Genomic DNA, 18,560 nt, shown 5'->3' with positions numbered 1-18,560 from the left:
GAGAAACAACGATTTCCAGCATGCAACGTTAGCAATGCAACAAGCTAATGAAACCACTCCGAAACCCCGCCCAGGGGCAGGAAGGGGTCATCAACCACAGGCATGTCCCAGGTCTCTGGTGCGTGCGTGTGCGTGCGCGCACCCCCTATGTCTTTATGCTGCAGCATGATTTATGCTTATAAAAGGAATACATGTTCAAATATAGACAGTTGGGTTGATAGCATTCAATTAGCACCACTTAGCCTACTAGTTTCTCTTTTTACAAAGACACGTGCCTTTGTAAAAACTCCAGCTTTTATCATATAGGCTGTTTATGATGACAAATTTTCAAGGTGGCATTCCCATTTTCAGTAACATTATATATGAACTATATTCAATTCATATACTCTATATATACTATATACTCAGTTGATATATAACTAATTATATATCAACTGAGTGACCAAATAACATTTTTACAGAAAGCTATTTTCACCCAAGCATTTTTTTAAGGTCCCGATCAAAATTTAACTGGACTCTTCATCTTTAACCAAGTTAGAAACTGGGATGGATTCCAAATGGTGTTTTCCAGATATGACTGAAATGCTGACACTTGATACTATTTTTTTACATTACATCTACAGGTAGGCTATCAGATATCCATCATGGTTTCTAATAATCTAATTTGAAGCTCTTAAAAGAAGAAACTACTCAGATGCTGCAGTCATGGGAATTATGAAACTATGGTTTTCTGACCCTTACAGAAGTTACACAGAACACAACACTGAACAGACAAATGATGTATATGTTATGTATAATATTACTATGTTACTAAGAGCCAAATGTTTGAGTTCTGAGCAAAACAAAACGGGCATGTTAGTCTCTCATAATGTGACAGTATGTGGATGTGATGTCCTCTGCAGCCTCTGATAGCCTTTATACTACTGCCCCCGTGTGGACGGTCGTTTAAGTGCATTGACACATGGCCAGGTAGCACAGTTTTTTTTACTCCTCGACACAGCGGCCGCGGGTTCGAGTCCAACCTGCGGCCCCTATCTGCATTTCATTTTCCCTCTCTCTCTCTCTCTCTCTCTCTCTCTCTCTCTCTCTCTCTCTATCTCTCTCCCCCCTCTCATGTCTATCTGTCCTGGGAAAATTAATGCCTAAAATGCCCAAAATATAACCTTTAAAAAATAAATAAAGCACTATCTGAGTGGTCTGCAGTTTGTGACATTAGCTTTGATTAATGCAAACGTAGTACAAAGATAAGATGAGATAGGTAAACACATACTGTCTGACACATCATACATAAATCTCCCATAGGTGCTTAACAGGGATTATATGTGATGACTGAGAGAATGAAATCTATTTCATATAATGTATTTAATGTATGTGAACACGCCTGTAAGTACTTTTGTGTACTATTTGTCTAAAGCTGGCTTGACCCCTTAAAACGTATTTTAGACAACAGTGTTTCAGCATGTCGGAGGCCCCTTTTCTATTTTCCAAATAACAAATCATATCACTTTTACGTTTCGGAATAATCTTAGAGAGAAGACTATATCTGCGTCACAACAATGTTAGTGTATGTGTTCCCGTGGTCAAGTTTGTGTCAGTTGGAAACACGGTGATGATATGATCTAAACACCTGTAGTCCCCGACCCCTCCAAACCTTGTCTTTCTTATGTGTGTCCTGTCACTAATCTGTACTTATGTTATGTCTTTGTACTGTGTGTTGAGTCCAGTGGTGTAGTCTACGTGATACGCAGGTATAGTCTTTGCACTAAGAAAGCTCCAGGATTTCCACACCCCACTTAAAAATGCCCAATGACACACATCAACATACTTTCTGTTATATCTTTGATAAATTTTGAATTGTCATCCGTGTTTCTCTTCTTCGCATAGGCTAAATAAAGATATTTCCACTGTAAATCGGTGCATAATAGTGTATCCGAATGCTGGAAATTAAGTCTTTGATGCTCAGAATAACTCTCACTCTAAGAAATATCTGTAAATTAACAGTTGTGTGACTGTACATTTTAGAAGGAAATTGTCCCTTGTACGTGACTTACAGGTATATTTGTCTTAATTTACAATATAACAGAAAGTGTTATTTTCTTTACCATTGACACAGTTATTTAACTTAAAAATTCTAATTTTTAATTAAGTAGAAAGTCTGGGTAATGAGCTATTCTTTCCGTTATTTCACAGATTTATTTTTTAGAGTGCTAGGGGAGAAAACCAAAACGCCCCACCATGATAGCCCCCCCCCCACTAAAGGTTTGGCTCTGGCACATATATATATATATATATAGGCCGATATATTTATATACAGTACAGAATACCCACTGTATTAGCCTACATTAGACTGCACCACTGGTTGAGTCTGGTTCTCTGAGGGTGGAGTTGAAACAAGTCACATTCTTATTTCACAGATTAGAGGAAACCTTTATTTTGAGTTAATGGTAATTAACAGTTTTACCGTTTTTTTTCAATGTAAAGTAAAGCCACACTTTAGTGCGCCTGGAAGTACGGTGGCCGCTACGGAAAGCAAACCTCGTGCGCGATAAATTTGGAATCGATGATCAGATTTAAAACCAAACTTTCCAACCGATTGTGAGTTGGTTCTCGATGCCCAATCCTACTAACAACAATAACAGTATAAAGGATGTAAAGGATCTACATTCTTCCGCTCATCTTTCTCATCCCATTCTGATGTTAGCATCCGACTTTGTGTGTTCATGGAAACAGTGACAATAAGATCCGGAGGTGACGAGCAGCTGTTATGGGACCTGAGGCTTTAGCCATAATATCATCTTTATATTATCTTAACTGTAGATTAAGGAAGGCACGCGGGAAACTCAAACAGCCTACTGCTAATCGCAAAAGGTTTAGCACTATGTTTCTCATCCCAGTGCTTAATTAGGCTTTCATTCAAAAAAAAGAGACAGAACACATAATCTTATGTAGGAGCAATGATGTTACTTTGTGTGATTTTCCTCGTGAGATACAGAATACTGGAGCACCTCTCCAAGGTCCTTAAAGGTCCCACGACGTGCTGATTTTTGGATGCTTTTATATATTATACACTTAACAGTTGTTACTGTTATTATAGTAACAACTGTTTATATCTGCATCTTGCACTGCCTACCTTGACTGGTATATCAATTTGCACTGCTGACTGTTTATTTACAGTACAATTTTTAACATATACATCTGCAATACCGTGCTTTAACTGTAATCTGCAATTACTTTCCACTGCACTTTAATTTGGATAGCTTCTGCTCAAACTTTATTTGTACTATCTTAAATCCATTGTTACACTGCTCATTTTAGCCTAACTTATTATATATATATATATATATATATATATGTATATATATATGTAAAAATTCAGTTTATAGTAATAGCCATCTGTATATATATTCATAGTACACATTCACCTGTAAACTTTGTTAAAGTAACAACCATCTGTATATTATGTTCATTGTACATATCTGTAAAAATTCTATTTGTAGTAATGTCCACCTGTATATTATATTCAGTACATATCCAGCTGTAAATTTTCACAATACTAGTTATCTATATATATAATATATAGTTTATAATAGTATTCATCTATATATTTATTCAGAACATATCCATGTCCTGCACTTATGAACCAGTGTATATCCTGCACTTGGTATCTCTGGTTAGATCTAAACTGCATTTTGTTTCCTTGTACCTGTGGAATGACAATAAAGTTGGTTCTAATCTAATTTTATGTAATCTAGACCTTAGTGGTCCCTAACACCATATCTGTCAGGAAGTCTCTTTCTCAAAACTCAGCCCTGGTGCAGAATCACAGCCACTAGAGCCATGAGCTCTCCTTAGGATGTGCCATTTGTGTGTGTACCTCTTCTCATATCAGCTGTTAATCAAGTAGCCTGCTGTAAATAAAGGAAATAGTGAGTTTTAATCCACTATAACTGACCATTTCCTTTAGACTGTTTTAAACTGAACAACATCAGTTTCTTATTCAAGTGCTTTAAACAAACAATTAACAACAACGCAGTACTTCGTTACACCTGTTTGGTCATTTTTATTGAGTATTTTCATTTTCTCCTGCATGCCTATTGTACATTTTACTTATCTAGTTTTTATATCTTTAGTTACTTTGCATATTCAGATTAATTATGAAAAACATTAGGAATAATGTGTGATGTTTATTTAAGTGGATAAAGAGGAGACTTCATTGATCCGTTGGTGAAATTCACAAACTACCTGCCAAGGCAAACTTCTGCTGTTAAAGTAAGTCAAAAGTAGTGTAACGCATTACAATTCAGAGACAGTAATATGGTAACATAACTAATTAGCCTACTCACAAATCACAGTAACTTGTAATATATAATGGATTACATTTTGGAAGTAACTTGCCCAACACTGACATTTTACATTCCCATTTGGATGAAATGGGATAGACCATAGACAGTTAAAGAAATGGACCAACAGACTCTGTTGTTCTGGACGGAGACCAGTGAAGCCTATTAGAAGCGGTTTTCCGGTGATGGCGAGGCGTTACTGCGCAGACTCCGACTGAGCTTAATGACGTACATGTGACGTGGCAGCCTGTCTGAAAGTTGTAAGTCTTCTGGTAGCTGTGCCAAGAGAAATCTCAATTAAATCATTCCCAATAAGCAGAGACGGAGAGAGGAAGTGCATGGACTGCGATATATGATCTGAACGCTAGATGGGAGAAATCCCTCCACACTGGACCCAAACCTTTGAGTGGGAATGAAACGATCTCGGACAGAAGAATCACTCTTTGGTTGCTGTTCAACTCCGCAGCACGAGCACAGAGGGGCTCACACACAAACACTATGAAAGGGTCAAAGGCCTAAATGTTAAGGAACCACTGTCCTAATATTTTACAGCCAATACAAATCCAAAAATTATAGTTTACCGCAGAAAAATAATGTTCATAAAATAACATATTACAACTGCAACACTTTCTTGTTGTAACTAACGGTTTTATTCATGTTAATAAACCATGTATTAATGCCTTATAGAGCAGTTACAAGCCATCAAAAACGTGCGGGTTGCCAGGCTGTGTACATGCAATCCATTTATAAATGCTCACCATCATATGTGCAGTTATAGTAAGTCATTAATCAAATTTTACTTTTAATATTCAACAAAGTCAGCAGTAAATGCAGATACATTGTAGGTAAATGACTTTTGGTCTGAAAAGCACGTGCATTTGCTTAAACAGTCGACAAGTGACTGAAAGGTGACATGCTGGACGATGATAAACAACCTGGTCTTTATTACTGACTGAGAGTCTAACATATCAATAAAGCATATATCATTTATTTATGTATTACGGATGAAACTATTACTACAACGTATAACCCCCTCATTAACAAGTGGGCCTTATGGCAGTAAGAACATCAATGTTGACAGCCTTTACTTTAGGAATAAAGGAGCAATACTATAGATGAGATCCAGAAAAGTGGATTTAAAAAGGATTTAAAGCACAATTAGTTAACGTTAACGAGTGTCATCAGTACAGTTTAGTATCAGGATAGTATCTTAGAAATATAACTGTTATTAATGTCAAGATCAAGTATTTTCATAATTGTCATAAAACAATACATTCGCAACAAATCACTGATTTAGCCCGATAAACTAAATGTAAACAGTCATTTTTCACGCTCGAGGCTATTATTAGAAAGTTACGTCACTGCACAGTGGAGCGCGCGTCTCTCTCTCTCTCTCTCTCTCTCTCTCTCTCTCTCTCTCTCTCTGTGCAACAGAACATCATCATCACCGCGGTTATTGAGCTGCTGGTCCCTCCCTCTCCCGCATGGACCGGAACCACGCAGCGCCACGTGACCCCGCAGCTCTGGACTGAACGAGCCCCTCACACCGCATCATGGCTGCGGAGGATGCGGCCGCGCGGTCCCGAGCCGGAGCGCTGCTCTCCCGCGGGGCTCCGCTCTCCCCTTCACGCCTGCTGCTGCTCTCCCTCGCCGCGTGCTCCCTGCTCCCCGCCCCGGCACTCGGCTTGCTCGGCTTTCGGCCGGAGGAGACCGGAGCGGAGCTGTCCGTGGCGGACGGGGTGCTGAAAGCCACCGAGGGGACCCGCTTCATGCTCCGGGTTTATTACTCCACCTCCCCGCAGAGGCTGAACCGCACCGCGGCGACTCGCGCCAACAACGCCGCGCCCTGGGTCGCCTTCATCGAGGAGCCGACTCCCGGGCGAGAGGGACAAGCTCACCCGAAGCGGAACATGTGCATGGACAAGAACGCCAGGACGTCCGACATCGAGGTTTTGGGCTCTTTCAAGTCTGCTTCCAGTCAAAACTCGGTGCTGGTGGAGCTGCTGGCCAAAGACCTGCGGAGGGGGAAGAAGATGAAATACTACTCCATGTGCGCCTTTGACGGATCCAAATGGGAACACTACCGGACACGGGATTTCTGGGTGTCCGTGGTGGAGCGCTCGGCCGTCCCGGAGCTCTGGCTGCAGGTGCTGGTGTCCGTGCTGCTGCTCGGGCTCTCGGCGCTGTTCAGCGGGCTGAACCTGAGCCTGCTGGCGCTGGACCCGGTGGAGCTGCAGGTCCTCCAGAACAGCGGCACCGACAAGGAGCAGAACTACGCGCGGAAAATCGAGTCGGTGCGTCGCCACGGCAACTACGTGCTCTGCACTCTGCTGCTGGGCACCGCGATCATCAACGCCTCGCTCGCCGTGTGGATGTGCCAGATCCTGGGCATGACCTGGCTCTCCACGGTCATCTGCGCATTCGGCATCTTCTTCATCGGGGAGATTCTCCCGCACTCGGTGGCGTCGCGACACGGCCTCGCCATCGCCTCCAAAACCATCTGGGTGACGCGGCTGCTCATGGTGATCTCCTTCCCCATCTCCTACCCCATCAGCAAATTGCTGGACCTCATCCTCAACCAGGAGATCTCAAACTTCTACACCCGGGAGAAACTCCTGGAGATGCTGCGCGTGTCCGACCCGTACCACGACCTGGTTAAAGAGGAGCTCAACATCATCCAGGGAGCGCTGGAGCTGCGGACCAAGACCGTGGAGGACGTGCTGACGCCGCTGAGCGACTGCTTCATGCTGGCCTCGGACGTGGTGCTGGACTTCAACACCATGTCGGACATGATGCAGAGCGGATACACGAGGATACCGGTGTTCGAGAACGAGCGCTCCAACATCGTGGACATCCTGTTCGTCAAGGACCTCGCGTTCGTGGACCCGGACGACTGCACCCCGCTGAAGACCATCACCCAGTTCTACAAACACCCGCTGCACTTCGTGTTCAATGACACCAAACTGGACGCCATGCTGGAAGAGTTCAAGAAAGGTGAGTGTGTGTGTGTGTGTGTGTGTGTGTGTGTGTGTGTCTAAATTGAGGTCAATGGTCGCCTGGGTAGCTCACCTGGAAGATAGAGCGTGTGGACATGTACAGTGTCCTCTTAGTCCTCTGAGCTGAAGAGGTTAATTAATGTATGAAATTGCAGTCACATTAAAAATATATCTTTATCAGAGAAACACTAATATATCTTCTAGTTATTCTGTAAAATGATTCATTTGTGAAAGTATTCATATTATCATATGAAAACCAACCAAACCAAAGTCATACAGTACACATGCGCGTATGAAGAGATGTCTTTGTGACCTCTAGATCTCACAGATTGACTGCGTGTCACACTGTCCCAGCCAGGTCTTCTGTGAGTGTCTCTTATCACATTTCGCTCAAGCTTGTCAACTTGTCTGGGACAGACAGTCAGGATGAAGACACTTCCCGGGAAATTTACAACAAAGTCAAGAGTTCAGGAAATTCAGAATTATTTTCAGGGTTCTCCCGACCTACCATTATAAGGCTTAAGCACACAAGCTGTTGTTTTTTTAATTTAATGTTTATTTATTTCTTTTAAAGATTTGTTTTGGGCAATTTAGGCCTTTATGTCCACAGGGCAGATTAAGGCATGAAAGGGGAGAGAGAGAGGGGGGGGGGAATGACGTGCAGCAAAGGGCCGCAGGTCGGAGTCGAACCCGCGCCCGCCCCGCCAAGGAGCAAACCAACTGAATTGGTCATTTTTGGCACCACCTAAGGCAAAAGAATGATTGTGGAGTCATTATGAGCCTCAAAAATGAATTTTCTGGCTATAATTGTGGTCCCAAATCCTGTTTTTGTGATCAAACTTTTAACATACTTGGTCCATATTTTTTTTAATTGAAAACAAAACATTTTCTTGAGGAAAGACCTCTAAACCCCCACACCAAACACTTCCTGCTACGTCTTTTACAAACCTAGGGAAAACACGGACTTGTACGTACGGATCATACACTAAGTCTCGAGATGAAGATCTGTTTTTCAAAAAAGACCTGAGATTTAAAAAAAACTATTCATATATCAGACCTCGTAGTAACATGAAATACATTTTCTTTGACAATATCAATGTTATCATTTTTTTTCGGGGGGCGGGGCACTTGTATAGACGCTAAACATGTGGTTTTACCCTGTTTACAGAAAACCAGACCTACATTCTGACAGGCAACTTGTAAAAATTGTAGGCGAATGTGACCGAAAAGTTGCTGGTTTGAGTCCTTGGACATATTGTAAAAGTCCAAACTGACAGCTGAGCTGCCCTTGAGCAACCTTCTTTACCCTGTAACTGCTCCTATAAGTAATGACAATGTGTATCTCAGAGCTTTAGTCTGCAATGTCCTGCCCTGCATTCAAAAAATAGAGAGCGTTGAACCCCATTTTGCAGAGCTGTTGCTGCAGCAGGGCCCTGGCTCTCCTATAAGGAGTCAGCTGCACCCCTGCTTTATTGTAAGAGTATAAAATGGGTGGGGTGCTCAGCAGCCAATCACAGGCCTCGCTGTGCTCTCTGCCTCTCCTGCATGTTCATGCACCCTGCAAAGTCAGCGTTTTCTGTTTTCTTTTCTGCTGCTGGGTGTGTGCTGAGGACAGGAAGAGACAGAGGTAAACACAGAAGGACACCTTGACCAAAGCTGCTCCTGTTTACACACGACAAGTGACAGCTCAGACATTTACATTTATGCTTATTTTGTAAGCACTGAGGGAAAATCTGGCATCATGTTAATGTCATGTCTTAAAGATAAGCTTTTTGCTTTGATTACTATGCATAGAAAAGTCTTCCCTGTGACTTTAACCTCTCTCAGTGTGTGTGTGTGTGTGTGTTTGTGTGTAGTATTTTGTAGAAAGCCAGATGTTATCAGAGTTTTGTGATGAATACAAACATGATTCCTGTATCACTGTTTCTCAGGGTGCTCAATCTCTCAGTCTCTCTCTATCTGTGTGTGTGTGTGTGTGTGTGTGTGTGTGTGTGTTTTCACACACTTCAGTCACTGCGGCAGAAAAACACTGGTTCCCTGGTTCATTTCCCTGCAGCAGTGGATGCTGCCACTGAGAGTTCTGGGGGGGGGGGGACACAAATAAGTGCAAACGTCTGCGTAGCGTCTTAGCGTTTTGCTAACTCCATGGTTTGTATGTCTTCTTCTTCCTGTTCCCCGTAGCAACACAACCACAATTGCGCAGCCTGTTGTTTTTAGCGTATCACTGCTGTGTGTATGAGTGCATCACACACAGTTGAGACATGGGGCAGTTTATCTGCTCTTATAATCTGATCTGTTTCTGACTGAGAGCTGAGAGATGACTGATGATTTATACTGTGTATGTCAACTGGTCAGCTCGCTCACTGTAATTCTGTCTTACTAATGCATTTAATATGTCTATTTTAACATGGCAGCAAAGGGTAAAAAGCAAAAAGGGGGACAAAGTCGTTGTTTTGCAAGGCACAAGCACCATGAGTCTCACGGCTTGACTATTAAGTGCTAGTGTAACGGGTGTGTAAAGAGCAGAACAGTGTTTCACAATCACATTCGCCACTATAAAGAGCTCCAGGTTGCTAAAATGAAAACAGAAATTATTCAGTTTACTGTTGCCACGGTTGTATCATAAACTTAGGTTAGCAAGCTAGGCTAACCAGACTAGCAAGCTAGCAAAACGTGGTGAGCTTTTTTAATTAAGCTAAAACAAAAGAAACCAAACAAAGGGTCTCTTATATAAAATGTGAGACCTCCCATGTGGATATACTACATGCATACTAACATATTATCACACTTAACACATTTACCTAACTAAAACAGTGGGGCTCAATATATGTGACTAACCATGAAACTAAGGCTACAGCAGACTGGTGTGTAACAATTTACCCGAAAGTCTGTGGAATAGCACCAATAGATGGCGCTCATGCTACAGAAAAGCCTGTCTCATGGAAACTACTAGCCAAATGAGAAGTTACCTTTTAATGTCAAGTGGAATTATTAACTCCGCTACACTAGACGTCAAGTCCAATGCAGATTAAGCAGATCACCGCATTTCTTAGTATGCCAGAGTTAAGGGTGATTCATGCTTTTGCGTAAAGTCTATGCCATGGCTAGGTACCTAAGTACCTAAGTCGAGTGGCTCGACATGCACCTCTTGAAAAATGTAACTACACGTCGTGGCGGCACATATCGCTCAGCTGTGGCTTGGTAGCGTTGCATTCAAACAATCAAGGAGAGGGTTAACTTTGCCTGCTCTAGATGTCCCATCATGGATTAAAAGCACAGATGACACAGTGTTTCTCCCACTTGGACTCTAGAGTTGCTATTGCTCGGAAAGCTAATCCCCATCACTCTCTCACTCGCTCTACCACACCGCACCACACACACACACACACACACACAAATGCCGCACACACCAGAGCACAAGTAAAAAACTTCAGGCCACTTACGTAGGCTACGGCGAAAGCTCTCTGTGGAGCCTCTGCAGGACCATAAATCAAGATTTAAGGTGTCTGGTGTCAGGGGCGACTTTCCCGGCCTGGCGCCATTTTTTCAACTCTATGCAAAACAAAACAGCTAAAAGTTGCTAAAAGTTGCTAAATGACGCCATACGCCAATTTGCATATTATTGAAGAGCCGTGGACTGTAATTACTCTGAGCAGCATGCATGGAAATGAATTAGAATATAATAGGTCTTTAATATGTCAGCTTTTTCCCTGATGGTCTGAAGTCACTATTGAATAAAAATAAGTCACTGAGAAGGTCTGAGAAGTTGCTGAGTCTACTGAGGAGTTGGCAACACTATCTGAAAGAACACACTTTTAAATACATTTTAGAACATTTAAAAGCAAAAGGATCACGTTTGCTTTGGTAAATTATTACAGGTTTGGGGCTTGATTGCATTTTATCAAGTCTGAATCTTGTGAATGTTCTTATTGAAGCCGTTTGTCTGCAGCTTTCAACATTTGAAACATAATTTAAAAACAACAAAAAGCATTAAAGGAGATTAGTAGTGTTTGTTTAAACCCTACACTTTGGGATTGGTAGCATAATAGCTGGTCATTGAAAGGCCTGGAAAAGACCTCCGTTGTAATACATGTGCTTTGCTAAATGAGCCTGGTGGCTACTTAAGATTTTCTTCAGGTTGACTGAGCCGACTCGAGAAGCCACAGCTCAGTGTTCACAGTGTTGTGGAGTAGATTACAGGACTGGCAGAGCTAAAGCTGGCAGAGCTGTCATATGTCACAGTGAGAAAACATTTGAAACAAGGTAAGTACTATCTTGGCTGTAGTTTGAACGCATAGAAAGTTAACACATCAGTATTCATATTTGCAATCTTAAAAGTCCAAATCTCAATGAATCACCTGTTTTTAGCTATAATAATATGACCCTACACAAAAGAAATCAGAACTTTTGTTATACCTCTATGGTAAGTACAACCATTGTTCCAACTGCATTAACATTGGTAGTTTTTGGCATAAAGCAGCTCATAACTTCAAATTGAAATAAAGTTGAAACAATGGTAACTGTAACCTACAAATCTAAAAAGCCACACCACCAATGCCATAATTGCAGTGAGAGCTCATTAGCTGCAGTATATTAGAAGAATTGTATGGAAGAAGCAGTATCTGGTAAATAAGACACACCTTTGCCTGCCAAGAGTTAGAATAAACACTAATTTCAACACATTTAAAAGACACTGCCGTGGTGTAGCAGAGCCGGTCTGGCGGTCTGGGTTTTATTTATTTTTTGGCCTGAATGCTAAGCAGCGTGTCAGGCACAAATGAAACCGGCCAAGTAACACCTCTTCCCGCTGTGAACAATGCAGGTACGAAAGGCCCTGCCAGTGCCAGGGGAAGCTTAGTTAGACAGATGGAAGGCTGAACCGTGAATATTTTACACACGCATCCTGGACGAGAGTCCGCATCCCTCTGCCAGAAAACTAGTGTCTCTTCTCAACAATGAGCCAAAACAGACCACGAGAACGTTAGCTTCAAAACGCAGATAGGAGACGTCTCAGTGTGGCCAAGGAAGAGCTCGGACTTGAATTTGCGGTGAAACCTCTAAACTTTGTCTGCCTGAGAAAGTAAATAAATAAAATAGAAATCTAGTCTCAGAGTCTGAACAAGATACCAGCTGTAGTAAATATTGACAAAATAAGACAAATACATGATATATTTTCATTTAAAGCAATCCAGTTATGATTCACTATTATCCTTTATAAAAGGGAGATGTTGTATAATACAGCAAGTAGATCCGACCAGGCAATCTGATTGGTCGACTAGACATTTGGAACGTGCTTAAATCAAAATGATAGTACACCCAGAGCCCACCGAATCATCACTTTAAATATGACTTCTCCATTTCCATGTCAACATTACAGAGTTGAATTAAAACAACAGTTTTTTGAAAGATTTGTAGTAATGAAAATATTTGTTTTTTAAATAGTGGGACACACAATAAAACTGTTTTAGTGAAGTGTATTTTACAACCCTAAAATGACTCAGTGTTTGTTGACTTACTGTTTACTTACATGGAGTATGGTGGCTTTAGCGAACACAATTTTGCAAATGTCTTTATGTTTAAAAAAAGGGTCTTACCCGTTAACAGAAAGGTCGACCTCCTTCAAAATCCTTTCCATAATGTTGTCAGACACTTAGAATATTAATCCGAGCCTGTCAGCGCAAAACAAACACTTCTTTAAAAGGTAAATACAAGCTGCACAGTTGATCTATTAACTTTCATTATAGCTTGAATTACTGCTGCTGACTGCGGAAATCTCACTCAATACTGGACCAATGTCAGAGAGGAAAAAATACAGTAATTACCCTTTACTTGACTGGCTGACTAAAGTTAAACAGGGACAAGAACTTGTCTCTGTTGTTTGATGTCCGCGGACAACATTAACACTATAGTAGGTAAACCCATCAAATATATATATATTTCTTAGTTACGGTATGATTGAGCTAGCAAAGCTGTTTAATGTTTATATGTGCGGTGTGTATTCAGACTGGAAAATCCCATGGTGTTTCAAAGCTAACGTTAGCTTAAAGGTGCACTATGAGTTCCTGCATGGTTTTAGCACAATTCCTTTTTTTCCACAGCCTGTGCACCAAAATACAACACACACACGTTCCAGCCAATCAGCCAAGTGGTATTTTGCTGACTAAACAGGGAGGGACTAGAAATCCTCTGTTGCTTATTGATTTTCGAGATCCAAATACACCACAATATGAATACATTATCAATTGTATTTTGTTGGTAACCATCGTTATATAATTGCATCCCTGTTGTGCCAATAATGACGTTAAATCAAACCCTCTGGTGGGACTTTTTGACATGGATTGATTTACATGAGACACTGCTGCCCTTTTACGGCCATATCCACCCCCCACAGTCCTTTATTTTCTCCTCTAAATCCTGTCCTCTCTCTCTGTCCTTGTTACTGTACCCTGTCCCAGGAGGCAGAGTATAAAATATTCAGTGTGCTGTATTTACAGTTTGTCTCCCTGCCATCTGTTCTCTTTGTCCATTATATTGTTAGATCAGATTAGATAGTACTTTATTCATCCCACAATGGGGGAGGTCACTTGTTATAGCAGCAGTTTTTTAAACCAACAAACAACAGACAATGTGCAAAAAGTTCTGAATGAATGTACACAGTACATGTTTCAGCTGATCAGCCCTTATCCTGATTGGCTGAAGAAAATCCCTTTAAAATCCATCTAAATCTATGTCTCTCTGGTTAAGTTTAGGACATGGGACCCTGCAGTGACACTTGATTAAGTATCTGAGTTTAGCCTACTAGCTAGTCACGCATTGCCAGACCTTCCTCCACAGCACTGAGGAGGAGGGTCTGGCAAGTAAGAAACTTATTTTGGTGAAACGTGTACATTAAAATGTTGTTTTAGTCGTGCAACTGAAAGCTCAGATTGGAAAGATATTCTAGCTAGCTGTCTGGATTTACCCTGCAGAGATCTGAGGAATAGTTAACCATAGTCCTCATAAAATCACCGGAGTTTAAAACTTAAAGTCTCAAAAAGAGAGACATCCAGGGGAATTTCCTGCGGCAATGGACCAATAGCGTAAGGAGAACGTCGTGGCTATAGACTAGCCCACTAGCCACATTTGCAGGTCTTGCCATCTGAAGGAGGTGTTTCCTCACATTGGACACAGAATGAACGGACAGGAACAAAGGAGGCACTTCTTTGAGGGAGTTCTGTATAAATTAGCCTCTCTGACTGAGCTCTTGTACAACTCCATTTTGAAATAATATTAATGAAACTGTTGCATCTTCAAAGCCACCAGACTCCATTTTGACATGCAGAACACGGGAGTTGCTAGTCTACCTCTGCCTCAATCAGTTAGTTTTTTTGTGTTATTGTGCAACTTTGATGAATCTGAACTAACCCTTTAAAACAAGAAGAAAAAAATCAAAACTGGCCCTTTAAGAGGGAAATCAAGGAAATTAAACAAGGTTGGGAGGTCAAAGAAATACTAGAAGGAAAAAGAAGTGTTAGCACGTGAACAGTGAAGTGAACACTGATGGAGGAACATAAGTTAAATCTGAAGAACACAGAGAGAAAATACACATAGGCCTGAAAATACTCTCTCCTCTCTCCTCTTCCAAGCTATTTGGTATGTAAGGCTGACCTATTTAGCTGAATGCAGCTCTGCCAGAATTGTGTGTGTGTGGGTGTGTGTGTGTGTGTGTGTGTTTGGTAGTATTTGGCAGGCATGAGTGCAGAAGCAGAGAGAGAATCTCACGAGTGAGGAAGTTGATTTGGAGCCAGCCGATAGAGGAGGAGCTACAAACAAGGATTCTCTCTGTTTTCTGTCCGTGTCTATACGTGTGTGTGTGTGTGTGTGTGTGTGTGTGTGCGCGCGCGTGCGCGTGCGTGCGTGTGTGTGTGTGTGTACACAGGGAATGCGTGTGTGTCTGTCTGTCTGACAGTAAACTTGTAAATTATTTAACGGATGAATAAGTGACACAATACGCAACCTGCTGCTGTCTGCAGTGCAGTGCCTCGTTCAAACGGTCACACACACACACACACACACACACACACACACACACACACACACACACACACACACACACACACACACACCTTTCTTCGTTTTCTTTCCGCTTCGTTTAAAGTAATTAAATTGAATCCCACTTAAGACCCTGCCTTCCTCTTATGTTTTCTTTCCTTCTGCTGAAGAAGTTTCCCCCCAGCAGTGCACAGATTATTAACGACTCCGTTTGTCTTTGGAAAGATTTTACCTCGAGAAACACACACTCTTCCTCCTGGAAACACAGCAGAGGCACAGCAGACTCTGGGCAGTGTATCCAAGTGATGGAATGTGTTCTTGTGTTGTGTTACACCCACTGCATTCAGCTCCTGCTGCTCCACTTGCTGAGCATCGGGCTGCAGAGCTCCCACTCGGTGGGAGTCAGGCGTGGGAGAAGAGACGGCGCCGCTCGAATCTAATCCGGAATACAAATAGAAAAACACAAAGGTTGGGTCCGAAATCTCATTCTCAATCTGTGTACTATGGTTCAACTTACTTTTGTGTAAACAGTAGTGTGTATCTTTGCGCACGCACTAAGCTGTCATTTTTGCCGTTGGAGGCGCGTAACCATGGGAACCCCTGCCGACCTGCGCTATAGCTTCATCGCCAGATAATGCTTAAAACAACTAGAGCAACAGTCACAAGTGACAAAATCCCAGATTTTTACATGTAAAGCCTTTCTGACGTCACAGAGCTCATTGGTTGCTGTCCGTTTGTCTGCTTCGAACCTTGTCATAACTACCGCAGTGCATTGTGGGTTACTTATGCCGGTGTAGTGTCCAGTGTGGCATTATGTAATATTTCACCAGATATAGTACGCAATTCAGGCACTATTGGTCACATTCTGAGATTTCGGACATACAGGGTAGTAAATAGCATGTTAGTGTGGAATCAGGGACCCAGACAAAATCAAATCATATTTATTTGACTGATAAAGGGTTGAGATCAGGAGATGATGATGAAGACTTCAAAGATAACGAGTCCAAAGATTTCAGATCATTTGCAGCTTTATTCAAACAAGTGAACAAACCTTCATGACACAGTGACCCGACTCTGTACACACACGGATGTCCATCCAAGAGGGACCAGCGGACATCAGAATAACTGCGTGTCTTACAGTCTTCTCGTCCTGCTGTGGTCAGTTGATCTATTTCTGTGAGACGGAGTTACCTTTGACACGACTCCTTATTTGTGAGGCACTCGTTTACACATTCTGATCTATTCCTGCACCCTTGTGTCCACTTCATGCTGACCCTAGTGTCCACTTTGTGCTGACCCTAGTGTCCACTTCATGCTGACCCTAGTGTCCACTTCGTGCTGACCCTAGTGTCCACTTTGTGCTGACCCTAGTGTCCACTTCATGCTGACACCAGTGTCCACTTCGTGCTGACTCTGCCCTGAAAGCTCCCTATGAATGGTTAACTCTATTTTAACTCTTACATGGATATATAACACCCTATCATTGACAATAAGCCAACACTGCACCGAGCATCTGCATCCTGGTTATTATCTCATCACGTGAATCAGAGGAAACACATTGATTGGTGACGGGTTTAACCCTTTCTGAGATAATTACCTAGATTATTTATTATCATTTACTACTGCCAAGACATCAGTACCTTCAGCAAAAGACTTTAGAGCAGCTCTTTTCAGCACATTTTAATGCATTGATGTTTTGTTTTTTTAATTTCTGAAGAACTGAATAAATCCCATATTTTTGCTTCTTGTCCAACATGACACCATGACTTCGCGTAAACATACACAACCCCTTTCTTAAGCCAAGTGGCGTGTTATCCGTACACATTTTGAGCTCTCTGCATTTATGTCTACGCTGTGTACAGCGGGCGTACATTTACAGTACACGCAACTTTCCACAAGTAGCGTGTTGTTGCTTAAACATACACCCCACTTTTCTTTTTTAAAGATTATTTTTGGGGGCTTTTCCCTTTATTAGTGACAGTGGATTGACATGTAAGAGGGGGGATGACATGCAGTAAAGGGCCGTAGGTTGGATTTGAACCCGGGCTGCTGCAGGACTCAGCCTATATGGGGAAAACGCTCCTACTGGGTGAGCTAGAGGTCGCCCCAATACACCCTACTTTTCTAAAGCCAAGTGTTATCTGTTTGCATTTTGAGCACGGCATACAGCGGACGGGTTGGGTTTAGGAAAAGAAGAAAGCAACATATGACTTTAGGAAACGTGACACGCGGGTGAAAGTCCTGCGTATTACCCATCCCCCCCCCCGACCAAGCCCCCTATGTGGATTTTTGCCCTTTCATACCATTCACTAAGGCATAAATTAACACGCAGTCGCGAGGTAATGTTAGTCAATGGAGGACAAACAGCGTTGATAAACACGCAACCAAGCGAGTATGCGTCTTGATAACACGCCAATAATGGCGTGCCAATTGGCGTGTCATACATACGCCACATCATGAGATCCGTCTGCCTTGTCAGTCAAATCGAAACACTTTTAACCCTTGTGTTGTCTTCCCGTCAAAATTGAAAATCAACACTTTTGTTGAGGCCTTTTTTATCAATATTTTTAACTTTTTCTTACGTTTTTTCAACCCCTCTCAACGTTTATTTTTACGTTTGTCACTTTTTTTGATGTTTTTAACACTACACTACATTAACATATTAACTTTAGTTTTACAGTTATTTTTGGAATTTATGTTCAATAAACCTCACTTTTAGGAAATTATAGCTAATGTTTGAGTTACAAAAGCAGAAAATAGTAATTACTTATACTAAAATTAAAGGAATGGATGTTGATGGATAACCACAGACTGGAATATGTCAACTTTTACTCTACTATACTATACTAATACTATTTCAAAAACACTCAACTTGTTTTTCAAATGCTATAAAATTGAATAAGACGCCCCAAAATGAATGATAGTAGAGATTTGCACTTGGCAAAGAGCGTTGTGTGGAATCAATCATGTTTTTTGGGGGAATTATCATTGGGTAGTTAAAAATAACATATCTACTATGTCATAATTAATGACATAGTAGATATGTCTTCGACATAGATATGTCTTTAAGCTCTTTGAGTGTGATTATTAATCATGTGCTCTAGTTTTAGAGACCAAATAATAGTTTTGAAAAAGGTCCAAAATGTTGTGTAAATGCATTTCTTCTAGGACGAAAAGAAGGGAGGGACAACCA

The 18,560-nt window shown here is 41.7% G+C and overlaps 1 protein-coding gene across 1 annotated transcript in view; it reads left to right on the top strand.

Annotated features, from left to right (window-relative positions):
* The first annotated feature begins 5,770 nt into the window (after positions 1–5,770).
* Positions 5,771–18,560, top strand: part of LOC117961861 (metal transporter CNNM1-like) — a 20,958-nt gene continuing 8,168 nt past the window's right edge. The window contains exon 1 of the mRNA XM_034900816.1: positions 5,771–7,334. Coding sequence (XP_034756707.1) covers positions 5,894–7,334 — 1,441 coding nt within the window. The 5' untranslated portion in view covers positions 5,771–5,893. The remainder of the gene's footprint in view (positions 7,335–18,560) is intronic.

Source organism: Etheostoma cragini, chromosome 2 (assembly GCF_013103735.1).
Source record: "Etheostoma cragini isolate CJK2018 chromosome 2, CSU_Ecrag_1.0, whole genome shotgun sequence".
In the NCBI taxonomy this organism is placed as follows: Eukaryota; Metazoa; Chordata; class Actinopteri; order Perciformes; family Percidae; genus Etheostoma; species Etheostoma cragini.
Note: the sequence above shows the minus strand (reverse complement) of the source record. Positions and strands in the feature narration are given on the sequence as shown.